This window comes from Elephas maximus, chromosome 7 (assembly GCF_024166365.1).
Source record: "Elephas maximus indicus isolate mEleMax1 chromosome 7, mEleMax1 primary haplotype, whole genome shotgun sequence".
In the NCBI taxonomy this organism is placed as follows: Eukaryota; Metazoa; Chordata; class Mammalia; order Proboscidea; family Elephantidae; genus Elephas; species Elephas maximus.
This window is the reverse complement of record NC_064825.1, coordinates 55,204,346-55,219,710: the sequence shown is the minus strand read 5'-3', so window position 1 is coordinate 55,219,710 and position 15,365 is coordinate 55,204,346. Positions and strand designations below refer to the sequence as shown.

The following is a 15,365-nucleotide window of genomic DNA, read 5'->3' as shown; positions in this document are numbered from 1 at the left end:
TTTGTCTTTACTTCTGTAGTTAACCTTCGCTGAGGCCTAAATCTCTGGCCACCCTAATGGAAAATTCCTAAAGAAGGTAAACAGAAAAGACAGCAAACTATAAATTAAGTCTTGAGAAACAATTGTTCTCAGAAAAGTTAGTACAGTGTATATAAGCAGGGTGTTAAAAAATAGAATTAGCTGATATTAAGCAAGATATGATTGGAGCAAGGGGTTTTCTGACCATCTTGTGAGTGCTTTATGGATACTTTGTAACTGTAAAGTAAATGTCAACCAATGTGAATTTTGCTTAGAAGCTCTTCCCTTTCTCATGTATACTTATTCCCCTCATTCCCTCTCAATTCAGAGCACTTTGATGGTTTCACTCAAGTGCTGCCCTAATTTGAAAATTGTATCTCCCTCAGTAAAACTCTTTGCTTTTACTTTAACAGACTCAGAGACTTTCCTCTGACATTTCTTGTTGTCAGATGTGGAATCAGAAGGTGTATTGTCTGCTGTGACCCCCTGAGCCACCAGGAATAGGGGCTTTTGGTACATTTTTGGCTTTCCATCTCCACAGACCTCTTGGGAGTCACCTAAGGTAAATAACCACTTGGATTCTAGCTCCACTTCCTTGCTTCAAAGATTTCTGAGTTTTATTGAGGTTTCTTGTTGTTGTGTCTGTTTCTCTGTTAACCTAGGTTTTGGTGCACAAATTAACTTGGCAGAGTCACTGTTAGAAATCTCAAGAGTTTTTTAGAGTCACAAAACCAACTTGGGCACAGGTTGAGTTTTTGATGCCATTAGGGTGCTTGCCTCCAACCAAAATGTTGGTAAAGAGTCCCATGACAGGATAAGCTGAGTCACAAGGCTGCCCGCCAGATGCAAGAAAAGTCTCACGCAGCATCAGTCACACATTGGTTAAAGCAAAACACTGTCCAAACCCCTCGGCAGCATTTTCCTGTCAGGGGTTTGTTTTGACTCTAAGAAACCGAAAATAATGTTCTGTTCTTGACTTCTTTATTTCTGTGTGCAAACTAAGGACCCCCAAAGGAGTTGGTTTGAGCTTGTGATCCTCAGGAATCTCAAAGGAGATAATGGGTAATGCCAAATCTAAGACCGGCTTGGAGCTCCCACCCAGGACTCACACTCACTATATAAAAAAAAAAAAAAAAACAAGCATTTTTTTTTTTTTAACATGCTCTTAACATGCTCATCCTTATGTAGTTGGCATCACCTGATTAGAGATAATTTAGAAAACCAGTGACCACTGTGGGAATCTTTTGAACTTTCTAAACTAGTTTTCCTGCACAGTAAATTAGGGAAGAGAGACACCCAGATTAAGCAACCTCAATAGGATTCATGTTTTGATTGGTACATAGAGGCTTCTGAAAGACAGCAAGATAACAAAATTGCCTCCTTGCAGGACACTGTTTCCAAATTAACCAAGCAGAATAAAGAACGACAGTTTCAAATTCCTATCCCTCAGCTTTCTGCTTCCCTGCTGGCAACCACTCCTCTCTACCCCTTTCTTCCCTCTTACTCTAACAACACTTTATCTGAGCTTCCTTTCTTTCCTAAAGAACCTACTGAGAACCAGAAGCCAATGTTCTTTAAACCCCACCAACAGATTCCAGAATGGGCACCAGGGAATCTCCTAATGATGCTTTTATAACCTTTGTTCCTTGGATTCGCACAGTTACATAGTAGTGTTAAGGATTTTCCAAAATTATGTGAGGAACCTTATAAATTTGCTAAAGAACTTAAGATCCTTATTGAAGCTAATCAGCCATGGTTGCTATATTTATACCAGTTAATTCATGTGTTAACTGGTCCCAGAGGAGCCTAATTATGGTTAAAGCCTGCTGACTGGAAAGATCCTAAAAGGAGTTTGGCTTTAAATATAGATAAAACAGATGCTACCCTCCTTGAAGATGCTTGAGTGATGGGTAAAATGTTACTTGAGGCCACCCACAAAGCTTTTCCTCCAATAATGCCTATTCTCATCAAGTAAATTCCAACTCATAGCAATCCTGTAGGACAGAGTGGGACTGCCCCATAGGGTTTCCAAGGAGCAGCTGGTGGATTTGAACTGCTGATCTTTTGGTTAGCAACCAAGCTCTTAACAACTCTGCCACCAGGGCTGCAATAATAGATTGGACTAAAACTCATTCTTGTGTACAGAATAAAGATAAGAGTGTGTATGATTACCAAACTCAACAGTTCCAAAAGTTTCAGGACGTTCTGGGCTGGATCCTCTCACCCCAGGAGCCACAGGAGCTTTTATTACAGTATTCATATCTGCTCTCAAACCCAAAATTTCAGCCTTAGTAAAAAAGCACCACTTAGGTTGGAAAACAGCCCCCATTGCTGAGTTGACCAATGTGGCTCATGAAATCTCTCAAACGTTAGAGACCAAACAGAGCTCAAGAGCCAACAAACTATTGGCCTTACAGCTATAACAGTTACAATCTCCTAATCAGAAAAGAATCCCTAAGCCTTTTGAAAGTGCTAAGCCTGGTACTTGCAATTATTGCAAGAAACCAGGTCATTGGGAAAAGGATTGCTTTAAACTAAAAAATAAACAGGGGACTCCTATATGGGAGACCCTTCAATCTTATTTATAACAAAGAGGCTCTGAGGGGAAAATGGGGGTTTTTCCAATGGTGGCATTAAATTCTCAAGGAGAAGCTACTACGATTATCAGTGAAGAAACTTGTAAATTTTTAATTGATACAGGAACCATCTATCTGCCATAAACTCCACAAATTTACAGAAACCCCTTGCCTGCAGTACTGAAACTACTAAAATAGTAGGGGTTACCAATCAAACACAGACCTTATATCATTCTCAGCCTGTGCCTATATCCCTTGGATTTGTTGAATAACTACACTCCCAGATACTCCAGCTAACTTTCTAGGAAGAGACGTTTTGTCTCAATGGAATTATCATATACAATTCAATGAAAAAGAAGAAGTGTTATTGGGCTTGCCTGACACTCTTGAACTAACAGACTCTGAAGCAAATTATATTCAAGAGCAAGAGGAAGTTACTTGCTACCTGAAGGTATTTATCCTGCAACTTCAAAACTCAAAGTAGCCCAATTATCTTTCCCTAGATGTTCTTTCCTCAGTCCTTGAAACTTTATGGGCCATCACATCTACCAATGTAGGCTGAGTTTTGTTAGCAGAATCAATTAAAATAAAGATAGACTCATCCAAACCTGATTTATTCATAGAGGACTCCAACTTTTATGAAATAACCCAGAAAATCTTTGAAAATGGCAGCAATTAACTCAGTTTGATGAAATTGAAATGTGGAAAAAGACAGACTGTTACCAAGATCCTTCCACTGAGTTATGGTAAGGACCCAATCAGAAACTCATTTTGCCCAAATTGTTCCATATTCCTGTGATGTGAGTTCTGCATATGAATACTCACCTAAGATGAGATAAGATAAGATGATTGAAACCTTAAAAAAGTACTGGTGGGAAAAAAATTTTGAGGCTGCAGAGTATGTGGCTTCTCACTGTTCTGTTTACTCTCTTCATAACCCAGGAAAACATCTTGAAGTCCCACCTGGGCAATATCCCTTGCCCTTTGGGCCTATGTTAGAATGGTAACTAGACTTCATACAGTTCTCACCTCCAAATGGCTATAAATACATGCTTGTCATGATCTGCAGGCTTTCACACTGGGTAGAGGCTTTCCTTTGCCTCCAGGCCACTGGAACTCTTGTGGCTAAAAAGCTCCTTGAAAACATTATACCAATCTGGGCTAGTCTACTACCCTTTGTAGCAACTGAGGGACCCATTTCATGGGCCAAATTGTTAAGGAACTTGGCTGTGTTTTTCCTGTTTACCAGAAGCCACATTATCCTTATCACCCTCAATCTAGTTAGTGTAAGGAACCAATGAGATCTTAAAGACCTGACCTGAAAAGTTATGTGAATCTCTAAGCCTACCTTGGACCAAGATCCTTCCCTTGGCCCTTCTGAATTTGAAATCTACCTCTTTTGGTCCTCATAAACTTTCTCCTTATAAGATTGTCACTGGGAGACCTATGCTTCTCCTTTACATTGCCCACAGTGACCCCAACAGTGCTCAAAATGACCTATTTTACCAGCCATTAATTGAATATTCTCAACAGTATCATTCTCAGGTTAAAAAGGCCTTCAATGATCAGGGCTTACCTACTCAAGGTCTCCTTGATATAAACCCAGGGAATTATGTATATTGGAAAAGACATAAGAAAAAGGATTTACTAGAGGTTTGATGGAAAGGATTCTATTAGATCTTTCTTACTAATCCCTGTGCAGTTAAACTAGAAGATATTAAACCCTGGATTCATTTGCCACAGTTTAAAAGAGATAAAGCATCTGTTTGGATGTGCCAGATGCCTGGAGACTTGAAGGTTACCCTTAAGTCCCCTTGTGGCCAGAATCAGATGACATCTGAAGTATACAGCTGGTTCTAAGATCACTGCAAGCTGTTGAAATTTTTGGACTTTGTATTATAATAGCAGTTTTTGTTTTTTGTTTTTTTAATATTATTAGCTGTACTCCACTCTTACAGTTTACTTCCTTGGTAATGCTAGCTACTGAAGTCATTGCACTCTTTTTAATACTTACAGCATTTGAAGTAGCCTTATCCCACCAACTTGGGTTTATTTCCTGGTAGCTTTTATGGCATATATTTGTGGAACCTGTTTTATTGTTGCTGATATTCTTATGCTATTTGCCTTATTATATTATTTCTGAATATTTTTCTTTATTATGAAACTTTACTTGAATTTTACTTTACTGCTTCTAACAACTCCCATTAATGCTTGGAAAGACAATGCCCACATCAAGTTGATTCAATCAGCAGCTAGCACCAGCAATTTAACTGAATGTTGGACATGTCCCTCCTCTCCCCATCTGTACAAGGCCATTCTGATCCTCTCGCCTTCTTGATTTTAAACTATAAATTCATAACTAACTTTACTATTAATTTTGAGAAACTGTGCAAATGAGCCATTTGTGTAAAATTATGGTATCCTCCAGAACTATCAACCTATCCACTAGTGCCTTGTTTTAACCTCTCTCATGTTTGGGTGAATTTCAACAGATGCTCCATCCCTGAACAATGCTTTCTTTTTATTGGTAACTCCTGATCTCATTCTTCATTAGTGGATAGCTGCCTTGCTAATGACCGGAATTTTCCAAATTGTACCCAACTAGGGGACCATCTAGAATTTGGTGGTTTTTTTTTTTTAGGGGACCATCTAGAATTTGGTGGTTTATCCACTTGCAACAACTCATTAACTGAAGATTGGCTGGAAAAATCCAGTAGAACTATTTCCTTTTCTAATAAAAAAAAAAAAGAGAGACAGGCATGTTATGTGCCCCATATGGATTATATGTTCTTATGTGGAGGATTTACTTATTTGAGAAAGAAATATGATATTGAAACTTATATTTGTTCCTTGCTATGTTTAGATGGTTAGAATATGTGGAATCAATGCACCCTCAGAATCCTGTTAAAATCCATTTATACAATGATATTTTAATGTTGAACCAGTGAATTAAAATTAATAACTGTACAGAGGAGAGAAATTATTTTCCCAAATGATCCCATCTCTGATAGACTTGGATAGGGCTGGGTTTTTCTTTGGGTATTTCTTCCCACAAATGGTATATTATATTACAAAAGTCTAGTTCCATTTTATCAGCAACCATGGCTCAAATTGCTGATAATATTGCTGATAGAATGGCAGCTCAATAAAAATCTTCAGAATCCCTCACCAAGGCAGTCCTTGATAATACAATAGCTTTGAATTTTTTATTAGCACAATGAGGAGGGGTCTGTGCCATCACCAATACTTCTTGCTACTCAGGAATTAACACCTCTGAAGAAGTAGAACAAGGCATTATTAAAATCTGCCACAAGGCCACCTGGTTACACACCATTCACCCTATGACTATTCTTTCCTTTTCTAATCTTTTCAGCTGTCTCTCTCAAAATGTTAGTTCTTGGTTATGTTCTATTTTACAGACCGGTTTACACTTTTTAGTTATTGTGATTGTCATCACTGGGCTTATTAAAGGTATTATACACTGCCTATATAACTTTCGCAGCCATACCTCAAAACAACTAGCCATGCACTTTGAAACTGAGTTTTTTTTTTATTATTAACTTTTATTGAGCTTCAAGTGAAAGTTTACAAATCAAGTCAGACTGTCACATATGAGTTTATGAAACTGAGTTTTAAAATGAGTCTGAGATAACTCCCTGAGGACAGCCTTCTTGGTAAGCCAAGCAGTTCCTCCAATATAACCTTGCCCTACACTTATTCTGATTTAAAGATCACAGAAGCAGAGGTCCAAGTCATGGCATAGCAAAGACTGAAAATTGAATGGTGCTCAGTTACAATTTTACGAGTAACATCCAGGGTCTTAAAGGCTTACTGAAGTGAGTAGCCATCTAAAGATAAAATTAATGAAGCCCATGCAAAAGAAGATACTCTTATCATGGTGATCAAGGAGTTTTTTCAGAAATACATGATCAGAAGTGGGGAAAGTAAAAGTACACTTAAAATTGAGGCCCTTGTCATGACTGAGATGGCTGGCACAGGACCTGCATCAAACTAAATTTTCTTTAAGTTAGCCTATGTATACTCCATCTTTGTTTCTGTAATTAATCTTTGCTGAAGCTCAAACCCCTGATTACCCTAATGGGAAATTCCTCAAGAAGATAAACAGAAAAGACAGCAACCTGTAGTAAAAGATTAAGCCTTGAGAAACAATTGTTCTCAGAAAAGTTAGTAGAATATATATAAGAAGGTTGATTTAAAAAAAAAAAAAATTAGCTGATGTTAAGCAAGATATGACTTGAGTAAGCGGTCTTATGACCATCTTGTGATTGTTTTATTGCTGCTCTGTAATTGTAAAGTAAATGTCAACCAATCCAAATTTTGCTTAGAAGTTCCTCCTTCTTTTCATGTATAAATATCCCCCTCCTTCCCTCTCGATTTGGAGCACTTTGGTGGTTTATCTCAAGTGCTGCCCTAATTTGCAAAGTGTATCTCCTTCAATAAAACTCTTTGCATTTACTTTAACAGACTCAGAGACTTCACTCTTTGACACCTCCAACAATGGACACAGTCCAGGCAATTCTCTCCAGCTAGAAACAGCAACAGCCTCCATCCCTATTTCAAGACAACTTACAACACCCTGTGATGACTGAAACTGAAAACAGATTTGGAATCAGAAGACAAGGACCAAGATAGGGCTGGTGCCCTAGAATTTATTTAGTGATTTAACAAGAAGCAAAGCATGATATAGATGTTGTTAGGTGCAGTTGAGTCAGTTCCAATTCATAGCAACTGTATTTATAACAGAAAGAAACCCTGCCCAACCCTGTGCCATCTTCACAATTTTTGTTATGCTTGAGCCTAGTTGTTGCAGCCACTGTGTCAATCTATCTTGTTGAGGGTCTTCCTCTTTTTCACTGACCCTCTCCTTTACAAAGTATGAGGTTTCTCTCCAGAGACTGGTTCCTCCTGATAACATTTTCAAAGTACATGAGACAAAGTCTCACCATCCTTGCTTCTAAGGAGCATTCTGGCTGTACTTCTTCCAAGACAGATTTGTTTGCTCTTCTGGCAGTCCATGGTATATTCAATATTCTTCGCCAACACAATAATTCAAAGGCATCAATTTTACTTCGGTCTTCTTTATTCATTGTCCATCTTTCACATGCATACGAGGCGATTAAAAAAACCATGGCTTAGGTCAGTCACACCTTAGTCCTCAAAGTGACATCTTTGTTTTTCAATACTTTAAAGAGGTCTTTTGCAGCAGATTCGTCCAATGCAGTGAATTGTTTGCTTTCTTGACTGCTGCTTCCATGAACATTAATTGCGAATACAAGTCAGATGAAATCCTTTACAACTGCAATGTTTTCCCCATTTATCACGATGTTGCTTGTTGGTCAGTTGTGAGGATTTTTGTTTTCTATATTTTGATGTGTAATCCATAATGAAGACTGTTGTCTTTGATCTTCATCAGTAAGTGCTTCAAGTTGTCTTCACTTTCAGCAAGCAAGGAGTGTCATCTGATATAGATACAGATGATATAGAGATAGAGATGTTTGTGCATGTACACATAAACTATTAAATACTAATTTGGGTAAATAAGTAGATCCCCTTTTTTCTTCAAAGCTGAGAGGAGGCATAGAATATCAGAAATATCAAAAATTTGAGATTAAGTGCTGAATAAAGAAAGGAGTCTCATGAATGAAAAAAGCGGGATTTTTATGGACTAGCTTAGGGGCACTATTTAACACCGCTCAAGGGATTTTTCCAGAGCAGTTGAGAAATCCCTGGAGGATTATAATGGCTCCATGCACCACTAGAGGTTTAAGAAGTCTTCATAAGTGCTCTGTACATTAGTCTCGGGGAAGGAAAGAGGCCAAATTCATTCTGAATTGAAGCTCACAGGTTGAAACAGGTAATAAATTAACCTTTAAAAAATTTAAATGTTTTTCAATTAGCAAGTTTTGTGTAGGATAATTTATGTTCATTATTTCATTGCATTCTCACCCAAATTCTAGTTACAGAGATCATAGGACAGATGAGAAGAGTCTCTGAGTGTCATAGGGTGAAGAAAAACAAAGAACAGATGTTAAAGAGTAAAATGCAGATGTTATTAGGAACAGAAGAAGGCATACACTGTGGCAGAGGATGTAGAGGATAGAGGAGTATGAAATAGAGATGGGGTTGAAAAATTACTAAGGATTGAATTGAGAGATAGAGAAAAGAGGGAACTGAAAATTTTACACAAGATAGAAAACAGAAGGAATATGGAGAACAGAGATCCAAGTTAGAGCAAACAGAAGGAGAAGGAGTAAAACATGTTCAAATGAAGAAAAACAGAGTCAAAGGCAGTAAGAAGGAAGCAAAAAACAAGACTCAACTATTTTCACAATAGAGCAATGCTTCAGCAGACCCTGGTGATTTAGAGAGCATTAAAGGTTTCTCAGGAGCCCTGGTGGTGTAGTGGATAAAGAACTCGGCTGGTTGGCAGTTCGAATACACTAGCTGCTCCTTGAAAACCCTCTGGGGCAGTTCTACTCTGTCCTGTAGGATTGCTATAAGTAGGAATCAATTCAACAGCAACGAGTTTAGTTTTTTTTTTTTTTAATTAAAGATTTTTTTCAAGGTCTTGCTAAGGAAAACATCTGCAAAGGGATTAGTTAAATGACTCTTCCCAGAGAAAGCCGTAAGAAATGCTTGGTGTGAAAAGTCACCGGGCCCAAGTAAGCAGAGAGCTCTCATTTAACATATAAAGTATAATAAAGTCCCTCCCTCAAATTACATCGAGAGTGATAGCCAGGCACCCAGAGTGCTTTATTTAGATCTGAGGATTATGATTCATTTGGGGAGAGGCCTGAATTCTGTTTGCAAGATGTAACATTTAAAAATGGGCTGCTCTACTTTTCAAGATCTTCCCTATGTCTAAGAGATTAGCCTTTGCAAAAAAAACTGTTTTATAGTCGTGTTTCCATGCAGCAAATCCTCATCCTAGAGCAGATAAGCAGGAGGCAAACAGAGAGGAAAGCCTACTGTTTTATAGTTCTGTTTCCAAACAGCATAGCCTCATCCTATAGCAGATAAGGAACCCTGGCGGTACAATGGTTAAGAGCTTGGCTGCTAACTAAAAGTTCGGGAGGTCAAATCCACCAGAAAACCCCTATGGAGCAGTTCTACTCTGTCCTATAGGGTTGCTAGGAGTCAGAATAAACTAGACAGCAACACTTTTGTTTGTTTTTGATAGCAAATAAAAAGAAAACAGACGGGTACGAAAGCCTACCTGATCTTGTTAACCTGATCCTCTCCTTTCTTGGCTCTTTTATGGGCTCAGAGTTTCCAGACATACTAGCTCTTGAGATTATTTTTTTATCATTATTCTTTCTCACAATAGACAACTAGGTGAGAACAAAGATGCCTGGTCCTTTCCAATGACTTCCTATTAATTTTTTTGTCTGTGGCCTTTAAAAAATGAAGAAGGAATTTTTTGCTTGGCACATGATTTTCAGTCTACATACAGAAGATCAGGGAAGGGTTTGGAGGTTTGCAAGATTTCTGGAAAGAAGTCACTCAATCATTGGTGTTCATTCATTCATCGTTTTATTCAGCACACATAGGAAATCTAATATATGCTTAGCATGTGCTCTGTGAGGTGATGAGCAAGATAGGTGTTCCTTTCCATCAGTGAGTTTAACTTCTAGTAGGAAAGGTAGACATTAAACAAATACTTGTATAGTGTTTAATTAACTCTGCTCCCTTTTAAAATGGAAAACTGCATACCAGGGAGTCTTAAGCTATTACAGGCATTTGGAGAAGGCTTACTTGGGAAGTATAAATAGGCTTTAGTTAGAAAAAGAAAAACTGTACAGGGAGTAGAGAAGAGCATGAGGCCGTGGGAAGACCAAATGTGGAAGTCCTGTATCAGGAAATAGTTTAGCGAGGCCCAGGAACTTCAAGTTTGCAAATTTAGCTGGATGGAAGAGACTAGATGGAATAAGTGGTCTGAGTCGATGCTAGAGAGGTAAGTATGGTCTGAATTGTACAGGACTTTAAAAGTCAAAATAAGGCTTTTGGCGCCAGTGACTCACCATCACCCTTGCGGAGGAGGCGTTTGCTAACTAAGGCGATGGCGACTCTGGCACCAGATTCTCAAGCTGCTTTGGTCAGTCAGTGAAAGGGCTTCTCACCGAGAAGGTGATTGTGGTACTGACGTGATTGCACTCACCAAGCAGGTGCTGAAGGGTTCCCAGAGCTCCCAGCTGCTAGATCAGGCAGCTCAAAACGTGGTACTACAGCATGATGCCAACCTGCACCCAGAATATGGTTTAAGGAAAATTGGAATAATAACACCACACCATCAATACCAGCAAGAAGCTACTCAGAAGAGTGTTGTGCGGTCGTCACATCTACAGAACCAGTTGAATCACCTGTTGAAACAGAATAACATGTAACAGTGCAAAATCCCAATGATCAAGAGGAAGTATCTTACTACAGCTATCATGCCATGGATTGATTTTCCACTTTTTCCTCCAAAAGTTAAGTTAGAAAAGATTTATGACGATGTACGGCTTGTCCTGAACAGGAGATAGGTGGCTGAATTTTGGAAGCACTTCTTGAATCATACTAACCTACGCTCTTAGTGAAATTGAAAAGTTTCTTTGTTTAGTTTGGTACTAAGGTAGAATTAAAAGATGTCTTAGTTTTTCCTGTAGAACTCTTAATATGTTGAAAGTCATAATGCCTAAATTTGATTCTCAAGCAAACACCGAATAATGTTTTTAATCCAGAAACAGAGCTTCTAATGTGAACACATAAAAAAGGTAATATTCTTCCCAAAGACCATTTTTTATTTTAATTGTGCATTTGAGAAATATTTTAATTTTGTGGTCACAGAATGGTGTTGGGTAATACCTGTTGTTTTCCTTTCTTTTCTAGTAATTCAGAGGAGATACTTATTTTATTTGTTGCAGCAAATTTTGATTTAGTTTCAACTTAACTTGGATGAGAACTAGGCTAATAAAATCATATCTGGCGAGCTGCAACCTCCTGCCTTGGTCTGCATTCCTAGGGTGTCTTTGTTGTTGTGATTCTTAAGACTAAGTGGCCTCGGGTTCCCTTAGTAATTTTGTTTATCATCAGCACATTCATTTGTGTGACATTATGGCCAAATGTGAAGATAGTTGAGTTACTGTGAATGATTGTGGCATAGGGTTGTGCTGTAAGGTCTAAAGACCTTATCTTTGTAGATGTTTACTATGTTTATTAGATTCATCGTGTTAAATGCTATAACCACTGGTCTGTTATCAAATCTGAATATTTTTTCTTTGTTTGAATTGAAAACGGGACTCTATCCTCTTCTAGTTCAGTTCTTACTAATGCTGAGGAGGAAATAGCTTGCTACAAAGCTGACAAGAAAATAGTACTTTCTGTGTATGTGTGTGTGTGCTTTAAGTGAAAGTTTACAGTTCAAGTTAGTTTCTCATATAAAAATTTATACACACGTATTTTTATGTAACCATGGGTGCTCTCCCTATGATGTCCCAACACAATCCTCCTTTCCACCTCAGGTATCCCTTGTCCATTGAACCAGTTCCTGTCCCTCTCTGCCTTCTCATCTCACATCCAGACAGGAGCTGTCCATTTAGTCTTGTGTGTCTACTTGAGCTAGGAAGCACACTCTTCACAAGTATCATTTTATGTCTTGTCTAATCTTTGAGGTGTTGGCTTCGGGAATGGTGTTAGTTTTGGGCTGGCAGAAAGTCCAGGGGCCATGTCTTCTGGGGTCCCTCCAGTCTCAGACCATTGAATCTGGTCTTTTTGCTGGAATTTAGTTCTGCACTCCACTTTTCTCCTGCTCCATCAGGGACTCTCTGTTGTGTTCCCTGTCAGGGCCCTCATTGGTGGTAGCTGGGCACCATCTAGTTCAGAAAATAGTGCTTTCACTGAAAGAAGAGAAAGCAAGTAAAAGTCCAATCTAATTCATATTGTGTCACCAAGTCAGCTAAGCAAATGAGATTGCATTTCTCTCATTATATATGTGCATATTTTCTTAAGGTTAAAAAAATTAGGAGTGAAGAATCTGAAAATTCATTTTTACGTTTCATTCCACAAACATCTATTTTAATTATGAAATATAAATGAACTCAACTAATCTTTAAAAAGAAGGGCCACCAGTTTAGAAAGTAAACAAAATCTATGCAAGTATATAAGATGCAAATATTTTAAATTAAAAAAATTTAAATGAAGGTATGGTGTACATTTTCTGCATGCTCGAACAAATGTTGAAAAAGCAGTGATGGTTTACATTGTATCTGATAAAGTAAATTTCACAATCAAAATTTAAATAAAGGTAACAGTTATATTAAATTATGAAAAAATGTCAAAATAAGGATTTTGAGTTCTATCTTAAGTACAACAGAAACCCTTAAAGGAGTTTTAACTTGGGGAAAATAAGTCAGGTTTCTATTTTTTTTTAAAAAAGGAAAGAAAAAGTGTAACTGCAGAATGAAGAATGTATTGGAAGGGGGCACTAGTGGATGCAGGAAGAAGTTAGGAAGCTATCACAACAGTTCAAGCTAGAAAAGATGAGCTACATTGTTTATTAACTATAGTGATGGAGGAAAGGGAACAGATTTTTTATATATTTTGAGGCAAATTTAGGAATTGATTACATGTTCTTTTGATGAAGAAAGAGACTTCAAGAATGGTTCCTGTCTCTTGTGTGTTAGGGGACTCTCAGAATAAAAGTCCTGTAAGTGACTGCCCTCTCATATCTTACATGTGGTTGTTTCTAACCAATAACTTTTTTTCTGTGCCCTTTGCTACTTTAAAACGAGGTTGTGGAAAATTATAAATTGTCAGAATCTGTGAAGAAGAAATGTTGAATTGAGCAACTTTATGAACTAATGCATCTATTTGTACACTTTAAGCCTTTAAAAATAAATTGGGAAGAGTGTCTGTTCACGTGGTAGGACCTATCTTGTCTATCTACACACACAAACGCATTCACGTGGATTTGTGTGGATGTGGATTTGTGATGTCAGTGGAATTGTTCGTAAGTGTATATGTGTGTGTAGTGATGGTATTGTGAGTTTAGTAGCATTTGATAACTTAGCAAACACTCTATGCCATTAAGTATTTGGGTGTTGCTTCTTTTTGTTTTGCATCCAAGCCTTGAGAGCTATTAAAGGTAGAGAGGTCCAAATTCTCTACTACTTGAAAACTTGTTGTTTAGACTTGTCTTCCTTTTCCAGATGATCAAATTAAACCCTAGAAGAGGGAGGTCATTGCATGTGATTGCCTAGAAAGCAAAAAGCCAAAGTGGTATAAAACTCACCTAGATTCTGTTTTAAATATATATTTTCCCCTCTGCTGTTCCACCTATGTATTCATAGATATATTTGCCTCCCTTTTATGAGAATGTATTTTCAATTTAGGAGCTGTGAGCTAAACGGGAGAGTCCTGCCTCATCCAACCATGAGAACAACATGACGGATTTTAATATATCACACGCCAGCTACCATAGTTTCATTCTGACAGGTATCCCAGGGATGCCAGACAAGAACCCATGGATGGCCTTTGCCTTGGGATTTCTCTACACACTAACTCTTCTGGGAAATGGCACCATCCTGGCTGTCACCAAGGTGGATCAGAGTCTCCATGAACCAATGTACTACTTCCTCTCTATCTTGGCTCTGACTGATGTTAGTCTCTCCATGTCTACCTTGCCCACCATGCTCAGCATCTTCTGGTTTAATGCCCCTGAGATTGCCTTTGATGCTTGCATCACACAGATGTTCTTCATCCATGGATTCGGAGTAGTAGAATCAGGAGTGCTAGTGTCCATGGCCTTCGACAGAGTTGTAGCCATCCGAAACCCACTACGCTATGTTTCCATCCTCACCCAAGGTGTAATTACCAAGATTGGAATAACTGTCCTTGCCCGGGCAGTCTGTGTGGTCTTCCCTGTGCCCTTCCTTATAAAACGGCTACCATTCTGTCATTCCAATGTCCTGTCTCATCCTTACTGTCTCCACCAAGATGCAATGCGACTAGCTTGTGCTAGCACCCGGATCAACAGCCTCTATGGCCTCATCATCGTCATCTTCACACTAGGGTGGGATGCTCTTATCATTCTTTTTTCCTACGTGCTCATCCTGCAGACTGTGCTGGGCATTGCCTCCAGAGCTGAAAGGTTCAAAACCCTTAACACCTGCCTCTCTCACATCTGTGCTGTGCTTCTCTTCTATGTTCCTCTCATTGGTGTCACCATGGTCCACAGATTTGGGAAGCATTTGTCACCAGTAGTGCACACACTAATGGCCAATATCTACCTGCTGCTCCCCCCAGTAATGAACCCCATTGTTTACAGTGTGAAGACTAAGCAGATACGAAGACGGATCATCCAAGTGTTCCAGAGGAAAGCCTAGTGGGTGGAGATCACATGTAAGAGACAGAATAAGTAGCAAATGGGAGGTTTAATATTTCCATTTTCAGCAGTTATAGTGCAGTCAAATTATCTACATCTGGCAAAATGCAAGATTGGGATAAGGTTTGTGGGTGAAGATCCAACACAGGTCATTCTTGTTCTGTATATAGTCTGTATTTTGGAATATATGCATCTAAAATGCAACTGAATTAATTAAAATTATATTTTTTCTTCTTTAAAACAGAACGTGAGCATCAATAATGACATAAGTTATCACCTATTAATCCAGTTAACATTTGTGATTGTTTATTCATACAATATTAAGTAATATTTTCTTTATCAGTTAAATAGTAATTACTTTAAAAAATATTTAAGTAGCCCTATAGCAC

At 38.3% G+C, this 15,365-nt stretch overlaps 1 protein-coding gene and 1 pseudogene across 1 annotated transcript; both read left to right on the top strand.

Moving 5' to 3' along the window:
- Positions 1-10,674: 10,674 nt before the first annotated feature.
- On the top strand, positions 10,675-10,999 carry LOC126079933 (BLOC-1-related complex subunit 7-like; annotated as a pseudogene).
- A 3,036-nt stretch (positions 11,000-14,035) lies between these two features.
- LOC126079932 (olfactory receptor 51H1-like) lies at positions 14,036-14,977 on the top strand. The gene has a single exon (XM_049891288.1). The coding sequence runs from the start codon at positions 14,036-14,038 to the stop codon at positions 14,975-14,977; it is 942 nt and encodes a 313-aa protein (XP_049747245.1).
- Positions 14,978-15,365: the final 388 nt, after the last annotated feature.